This window comes from Typopeltis vanoorti, chromosome 2 (genome assembly GCF_054136105.1).
Source record: "Typopeltis vanoorti isolate ZY-2024b chromosome 2, IOZ_Tvanoo_1.0, whole genome shotgun sequence".
NCBI classification, from domain to species: Eukaryota; Metazoa; Arthropoda; class Arachnida; order Uropygi; family Thelyphonidae; genus Typopeltis; species Typopeltis vanoorti.
Window position 1 is genome coordinate 172,455,607 of NC_143550.1, and position 14,765 is coordinate 172,470,371.

The window sequence follows — 14,765 nt, forward strand, 5'->3', positions numbered from 1 at the left end:
ATATATTGGCCAGTATGTCGGTTTCTGGTAAACAGTGAAGGAAAGACTGCCAGAAGGAAGATGTGTGACAAGTGTATCTAGAAACGGAAATGTGTTCTGCTTTTCAATCTCAATTGTGAACTGTATGCGTTTGTGTTGTTTGTTTAGGTGGCTGAGGAAAGTGTCTAATGTCTGGCAGCCATGGGGCCACATAGCAAAAGCATCGTCAACGTATCTAAGCCAGACTTTGGGTTTTAAAGGAGAGAAATCTAGAGCATGGTGCTCAAAATATTTCATATAAAAGTTAGCAATTGGGGTGGGGGATAATGGCTGTACCTTCTTTTTGTAGGTAGAAAGCGTTTTGCCACACAAAATAACCACAACGAAATACATGCACGAAGCCGTCGTGATATTGGGAGGGAATTTGTCCTGTAAAAGAAGGATTGTATTATTGATTGGGACATTTGTGAAGAGGGCAGAGACATCAAAATTGACTAATAAATCATCTTTTTCTAATGCAATGTCTTTGATTATGTTTATAAAGTGTTGTATGTTTCTGATATAGAAGGAGCAATGACCTACCAACTCCTTGAGTGTTGACACTAATTTCTTGGCTAGATGGTAATTAGTGCTGTCTATACCTTCGACTATCAGCCAGAGTGGTGTGTTTTGTTTGAGAATCTTTGGTAGACCATAAATTCTTGGAGAACGAGCGTAGTGCAGAAGTAATTTTTTTACTATATCTTCGGGCCATGTTATGACTGATTTAAGCAATTTCTCTGTTTTCTTTTTTATTTATTCTATTGGTTGGGTCGTAGTTAACAAGTTGGTAGGTACTGTTGTCTGAGACTATCAGATTCATTTTTTTTGAGTATACCGTAATTCATCTACATTTAAAGTTGAATGTAGATGAATTTAAAGTTATCAGCAATACTTTCCTAAAAAATGGTTACAGCCAAAATGCTATCCACAAAATTCTCTACAAGACCTCACTAAAAAACAAAGATAAACTAGACTACAATAATAGTATAACTATTCTATACATTAAAGGGACATCAGATAAAATAAACAGAATACTACAGAAATACAACCTTAAAGCCACCTTTAAACCTCCTGCAAAATTAAAGAGCTGACTCAACTCATCTAAAGACCCACTACCTTCGCTGGCCCACCGTGGAGTATACCGAATTTATTGCACCTGTAATCTGCAATAAATACGGTATACTCCACGGTGGGCCAGCAAAAAGAGTGGGTCTTTAGATGAGTTGAATGGTGAGTTGGCTTTTCTGATCATGCCCTGAACACCTTACATAGAATTGACTAGAAAAGTACCATTGGTTTACATCACACCAAAACATGGTATGAACGTTATTAGTTTAATCCTTTATCCAAGTGTGAGCAAACAAAGTTTGTGTCTCAAAGTACCTTCAGGACTGGGGTAAGGTGGTACAACACCAGGCAACTCGTTGCAAAGGTGGAGCAAGCTAACATCACTCCTATCTCAGTATCTCCCATAATGCAAAACACATCTCCTTGCGGATATGTATAATGTTATGCATTAAGGGAAGAGCCACTACCCAGACTAATTTTGACCTTTATTGAGGTCTCTTCAGTGGGAGCCAGGCCCAAGTGGAGATACCAGGCAGAAGCATTAGCAAGGTCATCTCTACCTATATCTCTACCTATCTCCACTTGTGCCTGGCTCCGACTGAACAGACCTCATAAAGGTCAAAACTAGTCTGGGTGATGGCCCTTCCCTTAACGAATAATATTATACATATCCGCAAGGAGGTGTGTTTTGCATTATGGGAGATACTGAGATAGGAGTGATGTTAGCTTGCTCCACCTTTGCAACGAGTTGCCCGGTGTTGTACCACCTTACCCCAATATTGAAGATACTTTCAGGCGCAAAGTTTGTTTGCTCACTCTTGGATAAAGGATTAAATTAAATTTATTATAGTCTAACCAAGTGAAAAATAAACTTTCAACATCTTTCTCTAAATCCAGAGTAATTTAATAAAAAGGTGGCACACTGTTTGGCAACTCCTGTAGGTAGAGATGACCTTGCTAATGCTTCTGCCTGGTATCTCCACCTCTGGGCCTGGCTCCCACTGAAGAGACCTCATTAAAGGTCTAAACTAGTCTGGGTAGTGGCCCTTCCCTTAATGCGTAACATTATACATATCTGCAGGGAGATATGTTTTGCATTATGGGTGATACTGAGATATGAGTGATGTTAGCTTGCTCCACCTTTGCAACGAGTTGCCCGGTGTTGTACCACCTTACCCCAGTACTGAAGATACTTTCAGATGCAAACTTTGTTTGCTCACACTTGGATAAAGGATTAAACAAAATTTATTATAGTCTAACCAAGTGAAAAATAAACTTTCAACATGGTATGAACGTAAATTTAAGGAAGCCTGTGAGATTTTTATCAACCACCCTAATCTTAACAATGAAGATGGTCTGAAAATCTCAAGCATATAGAAGGCACATATTCTATCCACTTAACCTTTTCCCTAAGAGTTAACTATAAGTACGACCATAAGTAATACAGAATATTAATTCTAATATAATAATTATCATGTTAAATTAGGAGATCATTGTTACTGTAAGTAAACTATCAATATGAAAGAATGTTTCTCTGATGTTATCTGAAATAGACTGTAGCTTTGATGTAGTTTTTAATTAACTGATTAATTAATATTTTATTTGTACAGTAAGCCCTCCCCCCCCCCCCCATATCCGTGGGTTTTGGTTACATCGTCTTCCGCAGATACCTGAAACCGCAGATAGTAGCAAACCACTCGTGAAACCCAGATTTTTGCACATATATAGCAAAATTGAAGTAGGAAATTATTAGTAAATTGCCTTAGTCTCATGCGCTGGACTGTAGGGTTCTTTAGTGAATATGTTATGTAGTTAATATATAATTATTATTATTACCCAAGAACCCATGAAGTCAAAGACTCATCTTTGACATCCTTTTATCAAACACACAGCTCATTACCATGCTTTAAACACACTCAAATTCTCTGCAGGCAAGGCATTCCAATAACTCTGCATGAAAAAAACTTGCTTCTCATTCCCCTACTCACACACTCCTTATACAGCTTCCAGGGTTGACCTCTGGTTCTCTCCTGATCTCCCACTATTTTCTGTAGAACCTCTCCAGCATTGAACCTATAACAACCCCTTAATAACTTGTAGGTCTCTATCATATCTCCCCTCATGCTCCTGTCCACCAGACTCTGTAAGTTGCATCTTCTCAATCTTTCCTCATACTCGACATTCCAGAGGTTAGAAACTACCTTAGTCAGTTACCTCTGGATCCTCTCCAACATCTCTTCATCCTTCTGAAAACCAGGTGACCAAATCTGGGTGTTGCTAATCAAAACCTTATACAATGCAACAGAATCTCTCTATTTCTATAAGTCAGTGTCTTCTGCATCATTCCCAGAAGCCTTTGTGTTGTCTTCACAATTTTGGCTAGTGTCCCCTAAATTTCAGATCCTTATCTATTCTCACCCCCAGATCTTTTATTTCTTCCACCTCCGACAATATATCCTTACCAAGCATAAATTCTTCATCCCATTTTTGTTTTCCAAATTTTAAAACCTTACATTTTGCAACATTGAACTCGCATATCCCCATTCCTGTGCCCAATCACTCAATTTATTCTAGTGTTCTTGTAAGGATACAACATCTTCTCTACTCTTCATGGTTTATCCCAACTTTGCATTATCTGCAAACAACTGAATATCTCCTTCCAAATATTCACCAATATCATTAACATACAAGTTAAATAGCAATGGCCCTAAAACAGACCCCTGAGGCACACCACTAGTAACTTTCCTTTTCCTGGATATCGCTCCCCCCATACACAACTTGTTGATACCTATCACACAGCCAGTCTCCAATCCAATGCACCAATCTAATATCAAACCCCATCCACTCCAGTTTGACTATCAACTTATCATGCAGTAATCTATCAAAAGCCTTTGCAAAATCTTAGTATATTACTGTGTATCCTTCTCCTCTGTCCATGGAAGCAGTCGCCTTATTGTAATAAGTAAGTAGATTACTAAAACATGACTTCCCTAATCCATGCTGCCCTCAAAGATAATACGATTGTTGTCAACCCAATTCTGGATTCTAGTTCTCACAAGCTTCTCCAATAACTTAACCACAACATCTGACACACAGATAGGCCTATAGTTTGATGCTTGAATTCGATCACCTCTTTATGAAGTGGCACAATCTTGCCCTTCTTCCACTCCTTAGGAACTTGACCAAGTGCAAGACTCTTATTAAAAAAAAATATGTCAAGGCAGGTGTCAACTCCCTGGCACATTCCTTCAGAATATGTGGCGATATATTATCAAGTCCCATAGCCTTATTTACATCTAATTTGCTCAACTCCTCATACACCTCTTGCTCAGTTACAGTCAGTCTCTCTTCCCCGTTATCAACTGCTCTCAATCCCTCCATGAAGCCACATTCACAAGGCTGAAATACCTTTATGAACTGCTCATTAAGTATCTCCAGCACATCTGCAACAGCTGTCTTTATACCATTTTCTCCAATCAATGTCATCCTTCCATAATCATTCTTTTTTTTACTGGCTACATATCGAAAGAACTGTGTATTACTGTGTAATACACATTTCTTTCGAACTGTGTATCCTTCTCCTCTGTCCATGGACAGAGGAGAAGGATACACAGTAATGATTGTTTTTGTCTTCATTACCTAACTGCTGTTCATACCTCTCTTTAGCTGCCCTCACCAACCAAGTCACCTGCCTTGCCTGGTCTTTGTAGTCCTCGTGGAATTGGTTATTTCCACTTCTCTTATGCTGCCTCCATAATGTCCTTTTTCTCTGTATCGCATGCTTAATCTCTTTATTCATTTATTTCACACCTACCTTATTTAACCTTCTCACTTTTGGAATACAGAAAGTATTTTACTTTGGGTATAATAAATGTTAAAGATACCAAGATATTTTAAACCTGGTTTTACTCCATTTCCCAAGTAAGCAAACAGACAAATAAGTCAAGTTTGCGCCTGCACGTAATGCAAGTCTAGCTGACCTTGCAGGTAGTGCAAGACCAAGGTAACTCATGGTAAAAGCAGAATCAGCTCTGATCACTAATCTTAATATTTACCCATAATGCAAAGCACATCTCCTGGGAGGAGATGTATGATGCTTTGTATTAAAGGCAAGGGGCCACTACCCAGACTGGTTTCGACCTTTATTGAGGTCTCATCAGTGGGAACCAGGCTGGAAATACCAAGATTTTAGTAATACAGAGCTTATAAGTATTTTACCAGAACAAGTTACCATAAAGTATTTCTAGCCTGGCTCCCACTGATGAGACCTCAATAAAGATCGAAACTGGTCTGGGTAGTGGCCCCGTGCCTTTAATACAAAGCATCACACATCTCCTCCAGGAGATGTGCTTTGCATTATGGGTAAATATTAAGATTAGTGATCAGAGCTTATTCTACTTTTATCATGAGTTACCTTGGTCCTGCACTACCTGCAGGGTCAGCTAGACTTGCATTACGTGCAGGTGCAAACTTGACTTATTTGTCTGTTTGCTTACTTGGGAAATGGAGTAAAACCAGGTTTAAAATAGCTTGGTATCTTTAACATTTTGGAATACATTTCGACATTGTATCTACTTGATAGTTTTTGAAAATCCTCCAAGCGGCATTGATCTCTTTTCCAGCTTACTCCTCATTTCATGTTACACCTGGAAGCTGTCTCCTGAGCTCTTTATAATTACCCCCCCCCCACCACCCTTGTAGTTCCACATATCCCCTTTTCTTACAGAGGTCCTCATACTGCTGGCAACCACCCAGGAAATCACCTCATGGTCACTCTCACCAGTGGGTGGATGATTTGACACTTCATTTATAATTACATCCTCTGATGAGATGACTAAATTCAAGACCCTCAATCCTAGTGTGCCCTCTGTTACATACTGTCTGAAGTAGTTATCCCACAAAAACTCAAGAAACTCATTTTCTTTACTTCCAGTTGCTACGTTATCATTCCAGTCTATATTGCCATAATTAAAATTGCCCATAATGATCACTCTTTTCTTATTTGCTTGTCTAATTTGATTATACATTTCATAGTCACTGCCATCCACATTTCCTGGTCTATAATAACATCCAACCAAGTATTTCATTCCATTCACCTCTATCTCATGCCATACTACCTCAAAACCACTGCCACTATTTCCCTCTTGCATCTCTACTTTGTATGGACATAACTCTTTCTCTATCATCAATAGCACTCCTCCTCCCTTTTTACCCCTTCTATCCTCACGAATCACATCATATCCTTCAATCTCTATTCCAGTCAGGATGTCATCCTCATCTAACCATGTCTCACTTATTCCAACAATTTTTGGGTGAACAACTCAATTAGTGCAATCATTTCATCTGCCTAATATCATCTGCATAATCCTACTTGTAAGCTGACAGAAAAAGATAATCGGATTGAATCTATGGGAAAAGACCCTGGAATGGAAAAGGTAAAACAAAAATGGAAACGACAAAATATAATACACATGGCAAACTGGAATGTAAGTGGAATAGCATATAAAGAAATAGAATTGGACCAATTATTAAATGAAAGAAATTTTAAAATAGCAGTAATCACTGAAACAAAAAAGAAATTAAAAGGAACCATGAGAACTGAAAATTTTAATGTGATATACAGTGGAGTTGGCAGAGACCAAAGAGCACAAGCAGGAGTCATGATTTGGATTCATAACTCCCTTTCAAAATAGTTAAAACATTATAAATTATGGAACGAAAGACTAATAGAAGCTAGAATAAAGATAGATAGAGGCTATTTAACAATAATTGGGTTATATGCCCCAGAAGAAGGAAGAGAACAAAATAATATTGATTTTTATAATCAGCTACAAAACCTATATAATAAAATAAATAAAAATGATTACATAATTTTAGCAGGAGACTTAAATGCAAGAATTGGAAACACAAAAATTAATAATAATATAGGAATACATGGGGAACACACTCTAAATAGGAATGGTAAAAAATTGTTAGAGTTTGTAGTTTATAATAACCTAAAAATAATGAATTCCTTCTATAAACATAAAGACATACATAAATATGCTTGGGCAGCAAGAGGATGGAAACCAATATTAGATTACTTCATATTAAATGAAAAGACATAAAAATTTTCACTAGATGTTAGAGTTCACAGAGGATATGAAATAAGCAGTGACCACTTCCTTGTTAAAATAAAATTAAGATTACCACCTAAATGGCTACAAGTAACAAGAACAGAAAAAAAAATTGAAACATTTGTTTATAAAACAAGACTATTGAATCATACAAATGTACAATGGCTATATGAACAAAGAATTAACCAATATCTAGACAAAATAAAAACAAAATGAAGAAATAGAAATAGAATGGCTTAATATAAAAACGATACTAAATGCAGCAGCAAATGAAAGCTTATAATAAAATTAGTTTAATCCTTTATCCAAGTGTGAGCAAACAAAGTTTGCGCCTGAAGTATCTTCAGGACTAGGGTAAGGTGATACAACACCAGGGCAACTCGTTGCAAAGGTGGAGAAAGCTACCAACACTCCTATCTCAGTATCTCCTATAATGCAAAACACATCTCCTCTCAGTATCTCCTATAATGCAAAACACATCTCCATGCGGATATGTCTAATGTTATCCATTAAGGGAAGGGCCACTACCCAGACTAGTTTCGACCTTTATTGAGGTCTCTTCAGTGGGAGCCAGGCCCTAGTGGAGATACCAGGCAGAAGCATTAGCAGATCATCTCTACCTATAGGAGTTGATAAATTAACTTTAATCCTTTATCCAAGTGTGAACAAACAAAGTTTGCACCTGAAAGTATCTTCAGGACTGGGGTAAGGTGGTACAACACCAGGGCACTCCTTGCAAAGGTGGAGCGAGCTACCAACACTCCTTACTCAGTATCTCCCATAATGCAAAACACATCTCCTTGTGGATATGTCTAATGTTATGCATTAAGGGAAGGGCCACTACCCAGACTAGTTTCGACCTCAATAAAGGTCGAAACTAGTCTGGGTAGTGGCCCTTCCCTTAATGCATAACATTAGACATATCCGCATGGAGATGTGTTTTGCATTATAGGAGATACTGAGATAGGAGTGTTGGTAGCTTTCTTCACCTTTGCAACGAGTTGCCCTGGTGTTGTATCACCTTACCCTAGTCCTGAAGATACTTCAGGCGCAAACTTTGTTTGCTCACACTTGGATAAAGGATTAAACTAATTTTATTATACTCTAACCAAGTGAAAAATAAACTTTCAAATGAAAGCTTAGGAAAGACCGAAAAATTCAACAAAAGAAAAAAACTGAAGATCTGGGATGATACAATGAAAGAAATAATTAAAAAGAAAAAAGAAGCCTATCACAAATGGTTAAGCAGTAAAAGATTAGAATATGAAATAGAATATAAAAGAATAAGAGCCATAGCTAAAAGAGAAGTCAGAAAAAGACAGAGAGAATCATGGAATAAATTTGTTTCTAATTTACAACATGATTTATATAAAATAAGACCCAATGTATATAAGATTTTGAAACACTTAAATGCAGATACCAAAGAAAACATAAAATTAAACACTGAATTGAAATTAGAAGAATTTCTAAATTACTACACAGAACTGTGGACAGACAGATATTTTAAAAAAGGCAACTGGCAAACAATTAACGAAAATGAAAATGAAATAACTAAAGAAGAATTAGAAATCAGCCTGAAAGAAACAAGAAATGGAAAATCACCTGGAGAAGATAAACTAGGTTCAGAACTATATAAATATGCAGGAACAAGATTCAAAGAAATACTCTTATTATTTTTAAACAAAATTTATTCAACTGGTATCCCCCCCCCCAATAGAATGGAAAAAAGCAATTGTGATTCCTATCTTTAAAAAAGGTAATAGAGATCACCCTAAAAACTATAGAGGTATCAGTATACTAAATTCCTGTTACAAAATATATAGCAGAATCTTAAATAACAAACTAATGAAATATTCCGAAAACTTTATTCTAAAAGTACAGAATGGATTTAGAAAAGGACAATCATGTATAGACCTGGCCTTTTGCCTGAAATTAATAATAGAGAAAAGAAGAGAATACAATTTAGAAACACATATTGCATTTATTGACTTTGAAAAAGCATTTGACAAAGTTAAAAGAAACATATTAATTAACATATTAAACGAAAGACAAATAGCAAATAATATCCTAAAAGCTATCACAAGTATATATGAAAATAATCAAATTCAAATAAGATTAAATCACGAGCTATCATATACGAGAGAGATAAACCAAGGGGTCCGACAGGGATGTCCCCTCTTAGCAACTCTTTTTTAATATCCACTTAAATAAAATAATAAAATGGAATAAAAATTTACATCAAGGAATTAAACTTTCTCCTAAAGTTAACTTAAACACTCTCCTCTTTGCCGATGACCAAATAATAATTACAAATTCTGAAGATAAACTACAGAAAGCTATTTTAGATCAAAATGAGATATCCAAAGATTATGGTATGATAATACCAACAGAAAAATCAAAAACTATGGCCTTTAAAGGGCAAGATCCAGCAAGAACTAATATAGTAATAGATAACAAGATCTTAGAATAGGTGAATTCATTTAACTTCCTAGGATGTACGATCACATATGAAAATGAAAAAGATATAAACGTAAAAATTGCAAAATATTTAAAAATAATAGGTGTAATTTACTCTATATTTAAACCAAAAATAGTTCAAAAACAAACCAGACTAAAAGTTATACAATACATTAGCCCTACCAGTCTTAGTGTATGGAAGCGAAATCTGGACAATAAAACAAAAGACAAAGATTAACAACGGCAGAAATGAAGTTTATGAGAAAAACTGCAAAGTATATCCTATTTGATCACAAAAGAAATGAAGACATTATGAAAGAATTAAACCAAGAACCAGTAATAGAAAAAATTAAAAAATATAAACATAAATGAATGGAAAAACGTTCAAAGAATGAAAACCGAAAGATTACCAAAACAAGCCTTAAAGTACAAGCAATTAGGAAAAAGAAAACCAGGACGTCCTCTTAAATGATTCAATGATGACTTCTAAGGCCAGAATAGACCATGCTAGGCCTAAATCCTTGATACGCATGATGATGATATCGAAAACCTGCCGAACATATGAGGCTTTGAAGCATCTAATGACACCTTGATCAAGTGACTGAAGCGAGGTTGTATTAGGTAGGAAGAAAACCACTTGAACATTTTCATCTTCGGTGACTAGTGACTCAGGGTGCCCTGGAGTATTGTCTATTATCAATAAAATTTTAAATGGTAATCTTTCCCTCTCCAAGTATTTTTTCACCTCTGGAATAAAACATCGATGGAACCATTCCATAAATAACATGGCCGTGACCCATGCTTTCGGATTTGATTACCAAAAAACAGGGCAGACAACTTTTGTTTTTGTTTTTAAAGGCACGTTGATTCTGTGCTCGGTAAACAAGGTTAGGTTTAATTATATGACCAGCTGCGTTGCCACAAAGTACTAGCATCAGTCTGTCCTTAAATGCTTGAAAGCCTGGTGCTTGCTTCACAGTTTTATGGATGTAGGTCTGTTGAAGGATTTTTTTCAAACAAGGCTGGTTTCATCACAATTAAAAACTTGCTTAGGATGATAACTTTTCTCTGCAATAATTTTTTAAAATTTTGCTGGGAACAGTCTAGCAGCTTTCTCATCAGCTGATTCAGATTCTCCTATAATTTTTATGTTTTTTAGATTAAACCTAGTTTTGAATCTATGCAACCAGCCCTTACTTGTGGTAAATGACTTTTCTTCCTCTTCTTTTTCGTCTTGCGCCTGGATGTCTTCATATAGGATCGATGCTTTTTGCCATAACATGTTACCATCAATAGGAATCCTTTTTCTTGTCATGTCTTCCACCCTGAAATTCAAAGCTTTCTCTACCTTGAGTAACACCTTGTCATGCATTGTACCCCTAACTTTTGCAGATCTAAGTGCAACAGAAAGACTGGCACAAATTTTTTCATTGTTCTTCAACACTTCACATAGAAGATTCATTTTTAATATAGATCTTGGCAACAGTTGCAATTGACTTTTTTTTTTTTCACTAATACTGAGCACTTCATGTCTTCTCTTTGGTTTTGAAGCCATTTTAAAATTTTTCGAAATTTATTTGCTTGAATTTAAACACAATTTTTAATTGCAATGGCAGACAATTGACAACTGCTTTCTTCAACAATTCGTGTAAAACTAAACATGAACAAACACGCACGTTAAGTTCACGCTCGCCTAGCAAAACAAGCGTGTTTTGACAAGTTTTCAGCCTATGGATATGCATGTTTCAACTGGCGCTTTGCACACTTTTTTCAAACCGCGGATACGGGGGGGGGGGGTTACTGTATTTGTATTATTTATTTATTTATTTATTTTATATTCTATTTTCACTAGAGGTCATGCCAGTAGAATAACCGTTGATCAAATCATTGTCTCTTTAGCATACTGTGTGAAATGTAATTCAGCTTTTCTCTGTATTTACGTGTATACTCCAGATGATGACCTTAATATGAAAAGCAAAACGTTGGGAAATTAAATAGATATTTATAACTTGGTTGTAGAGTCCATAATTTATCTAAAATGAATGCTGATCACCGTGTAATACTGAAGGAAAGGGTTTTTGAAAATTTAATTATATAATAGACCTCCTTATATATAACAATACATAAAAGAAAAGGGAGAGGGTGATCATAATTAAAAAAAAAAAAAGTGTCTTGTATCCCTAAAGATCTTCTGCAGAACCCCTGGGATACACATACCACACTTTGGGAAACATTGATCTAAATGAAAATTTTATTTTATTTTTTTTTATCCTCTATAAAAGTGAAGTGAAAGAAGTAGAGTTTCAGGAACAGCTGAAAATGTTCTCAGCATTAAGAAGCTTGTGGGCCAGTTAAACACATTTGCAAACACAGTACTAAATGTTTGTACGTTTTCCCTTTCTTGATTTAATGAAAGTTAACTTGCCTTTTCATTTTGATTTTGCACTACGTGCCATATTATAATGCACTACTTACATGAGCAAACAAATCTTCCACAGTGTCCATCTCACAGATTAACTTTTATTTACTTTAAAATTTTTTTAAATTTTATTTACCTTGCAAAAAAAAAACGAAAACAAAAAATAAACATATCCATTGCTGTTTTATAACCAAACAGAATGTTTCCATTTGAAACCTGATATTTGAAAGTTCTGTAGTTATAATTTGTCAAATTTACTCAGTGACTAATGAAGGTTGGCTAGCAGATTGTTAAGCAATTCCTATAATAATTTTTATAGGGTATTGCAGTTCATGGAATTAAGAAGTGGCCAGGCACAGGACTTACATTCCATGGATGGGTATATCTTGACAAAGTAGAGAAGAGAGATGCTTGCAAAAAATCCGGACAAAAAAGAAGACAGCTATATACGTAAGCAAATAATTTTAATTTATATCAGTTCCTTATAAATTTCTATTTTGAGTTATGTATACTAAATTTTAAGTTAAGTAATATGCTGTCATAAGACAATTTTTCAGTTCTTATTGTACACTATCACATGTGTGTATGATATCTTTGCATAAGCATGCAGATAGGTGCACACTTAATGATTTGCATTTTCACATGCACATACAGTCATGTACATAATGACAAAAGTACTTGCTGTTTTGCATTTTTATCAGCATCAAATGGTTAACATGTCTACACTGGACATTGTCCACATGTACATACAACACCTGCAGGAACCCGCTTTACTGCATCTGTCTCTTCTGCATTGGATGGATGCCTTTTTAGAAAGTTTATATGGCATGTTAGTTGCAACTTTCTCTTTAGAATTTTATTTGTAAAATTAGCAGCTGTGAACTGAAATTTGAAAATATCAAATGCAATTTAAACTGATTTCAAGTTGTGCATGCATGTGTATCTTTGTTTGCTTTACATAAATCAAATGCTTTTTGCATCCAATGACTGCATTATAAACAGTTGTTAGCACATATTTTCTGTAACTGAAAATTTGAAATAGGAAGTTACAAGAAATGTATTTAGTTAGATACTATATTTGGTGCGACAATAAATATGGTTTGCTTGCATGCATACAGTATAGTGTGTGAGAGGGGGACGTTGTTTTCATTATGAAGTCTCATTCCAGTTATCTCTAATTGCATTAATTATTACTAAATCTAGCACATAGACTGTAAATACGAGGGTGGTCTGAAACGTTATCGTCCTAACAATGAAAAAACGAATTTATCATTTCAAACTTATTTTCATTTTTCAACATAATCTCCCTTAAGACTAATACATTTATTCCAGTGATGCTCTAGCGCCATTATCCTGTCCCTGTAGTGGTTCTCAGTAAGATCTGCAAAATACCCTCTACAGCTGCAATCGCTTCTTGATTCAAAAAAAGCTGACCAGCAAGGAAGAGTTTTAGTTTCGGGAAGAGATAGAAATCAGAGGGAGCCAAATCTAGGGAATAGGGTGGATGTTCCAGCAATTCATAGTGCAGATCCCTTAATTTTCTCATTGCCAAAACACCTTTGTGGGCAGGTGCATTGTTCTGATGAAAGATGATTTTTTTCTTCTGCAAACTAGGTTTTTTCTCGCACATTTTTTCATCTAGTCTGGTTAAAAGATCAGAATAATATTCCCAATTATTGTTTTACTCTTTACAAGATAATTAATTAAAAAAAAAAAATGTCTTTAGTATTCCAAAACACTGATGCCATGATCTTTCCTGCTGATTTAACTGATTTTGTCTTCTTTGGCGCTGAACAACCGGCTTCTGTCCACTGTTTAGACTGCTGTTTAGATTCTGGTGTGTAACAGTGAATCCAAGTCTCATCCATAGTAATAAATCGATGCTCAAAATCAGTTTTACTCTTGTTAAAATGCTCCAAGCACTGTTCAGAGATTTCAATTGAGTGTGTTTTTGATCTGCTGTGCGCAAGCGCAGCACTCATCTTGCACAAAGTTTTTTCATTTGCAATTCTTCATGCAGAACATATTCTACACGTTCTTTTGAAATGCCTCAGTTCACCATGAACTCAGGCTGTTTCATTTGACAAGGAAAATTCTACAAACAGATGGGGGGAACAGCTATGGTTTTTCCACTTTCTCCACCTTTGGCCAACTTCTTCATGGAGACCTTTGAAGAAAAAGATTTAAATTCTGCCCCACATAAACATAGTATGTAGCTACACTACGTAGATGATGTGTTCTCCATTTAGCCACATGGTCTGGATATGCTCCATAAATTCTTAACACATCTAAACAATCAACACCCAGGATCCAATTTACCTTAGAAAAGGAAAACACTACAGTCTCCCATTCCTAGACACTCTGATTATAACCTGATAGATCCCTGGCATTCTCTGTTTTACAGAAAACCTATGCATACATTCACTAGCAGTCACACCACCCCTTGTCCTGGCGATTTGGGATTATAAAACCTTGTGTTCTTGTGTTCAAGACAAAATTAACCAGTTATGATAACAGTGTCCTAACTATCCTCAATACTTTCTTTTCTTAGCCAATGGCTACAATCCTAAAAAAATCCAAAAAATAGTAAAACCTTGTAACTGCACCCCCCCCCCCCCCTCCTGCTTCTTCAGAGCAGAGATTACTCAAGATCTATCATTATTTCATATATTTGGGACACATCT

The 14,765-nt window shown here is 35.7% G+C and overlaps 1 protein-coding gene across 1 annotated transcript in view; it reads left to right on the plus strand.

The window, feature by feature from the left end:
• LOC150109672 (neurobeachin-like protein 1) overlaps window positions 1–14,765 on the plus strand; it is a 1,254,229-nt gene that overhangs the window by 386,660 nt on the left and 852,804 nt on the right. The window contains exon 16 of the mRNA XM_090413954.1: window positions 12,401–12,531. Coding sequence (XP_090270080.1) covers window positions 12,401–12,531 — 131 coding nt within the window. The remainder of the gene's footprint in view (window positions 1–12,400; window positions 12,532–14,765) is intronic.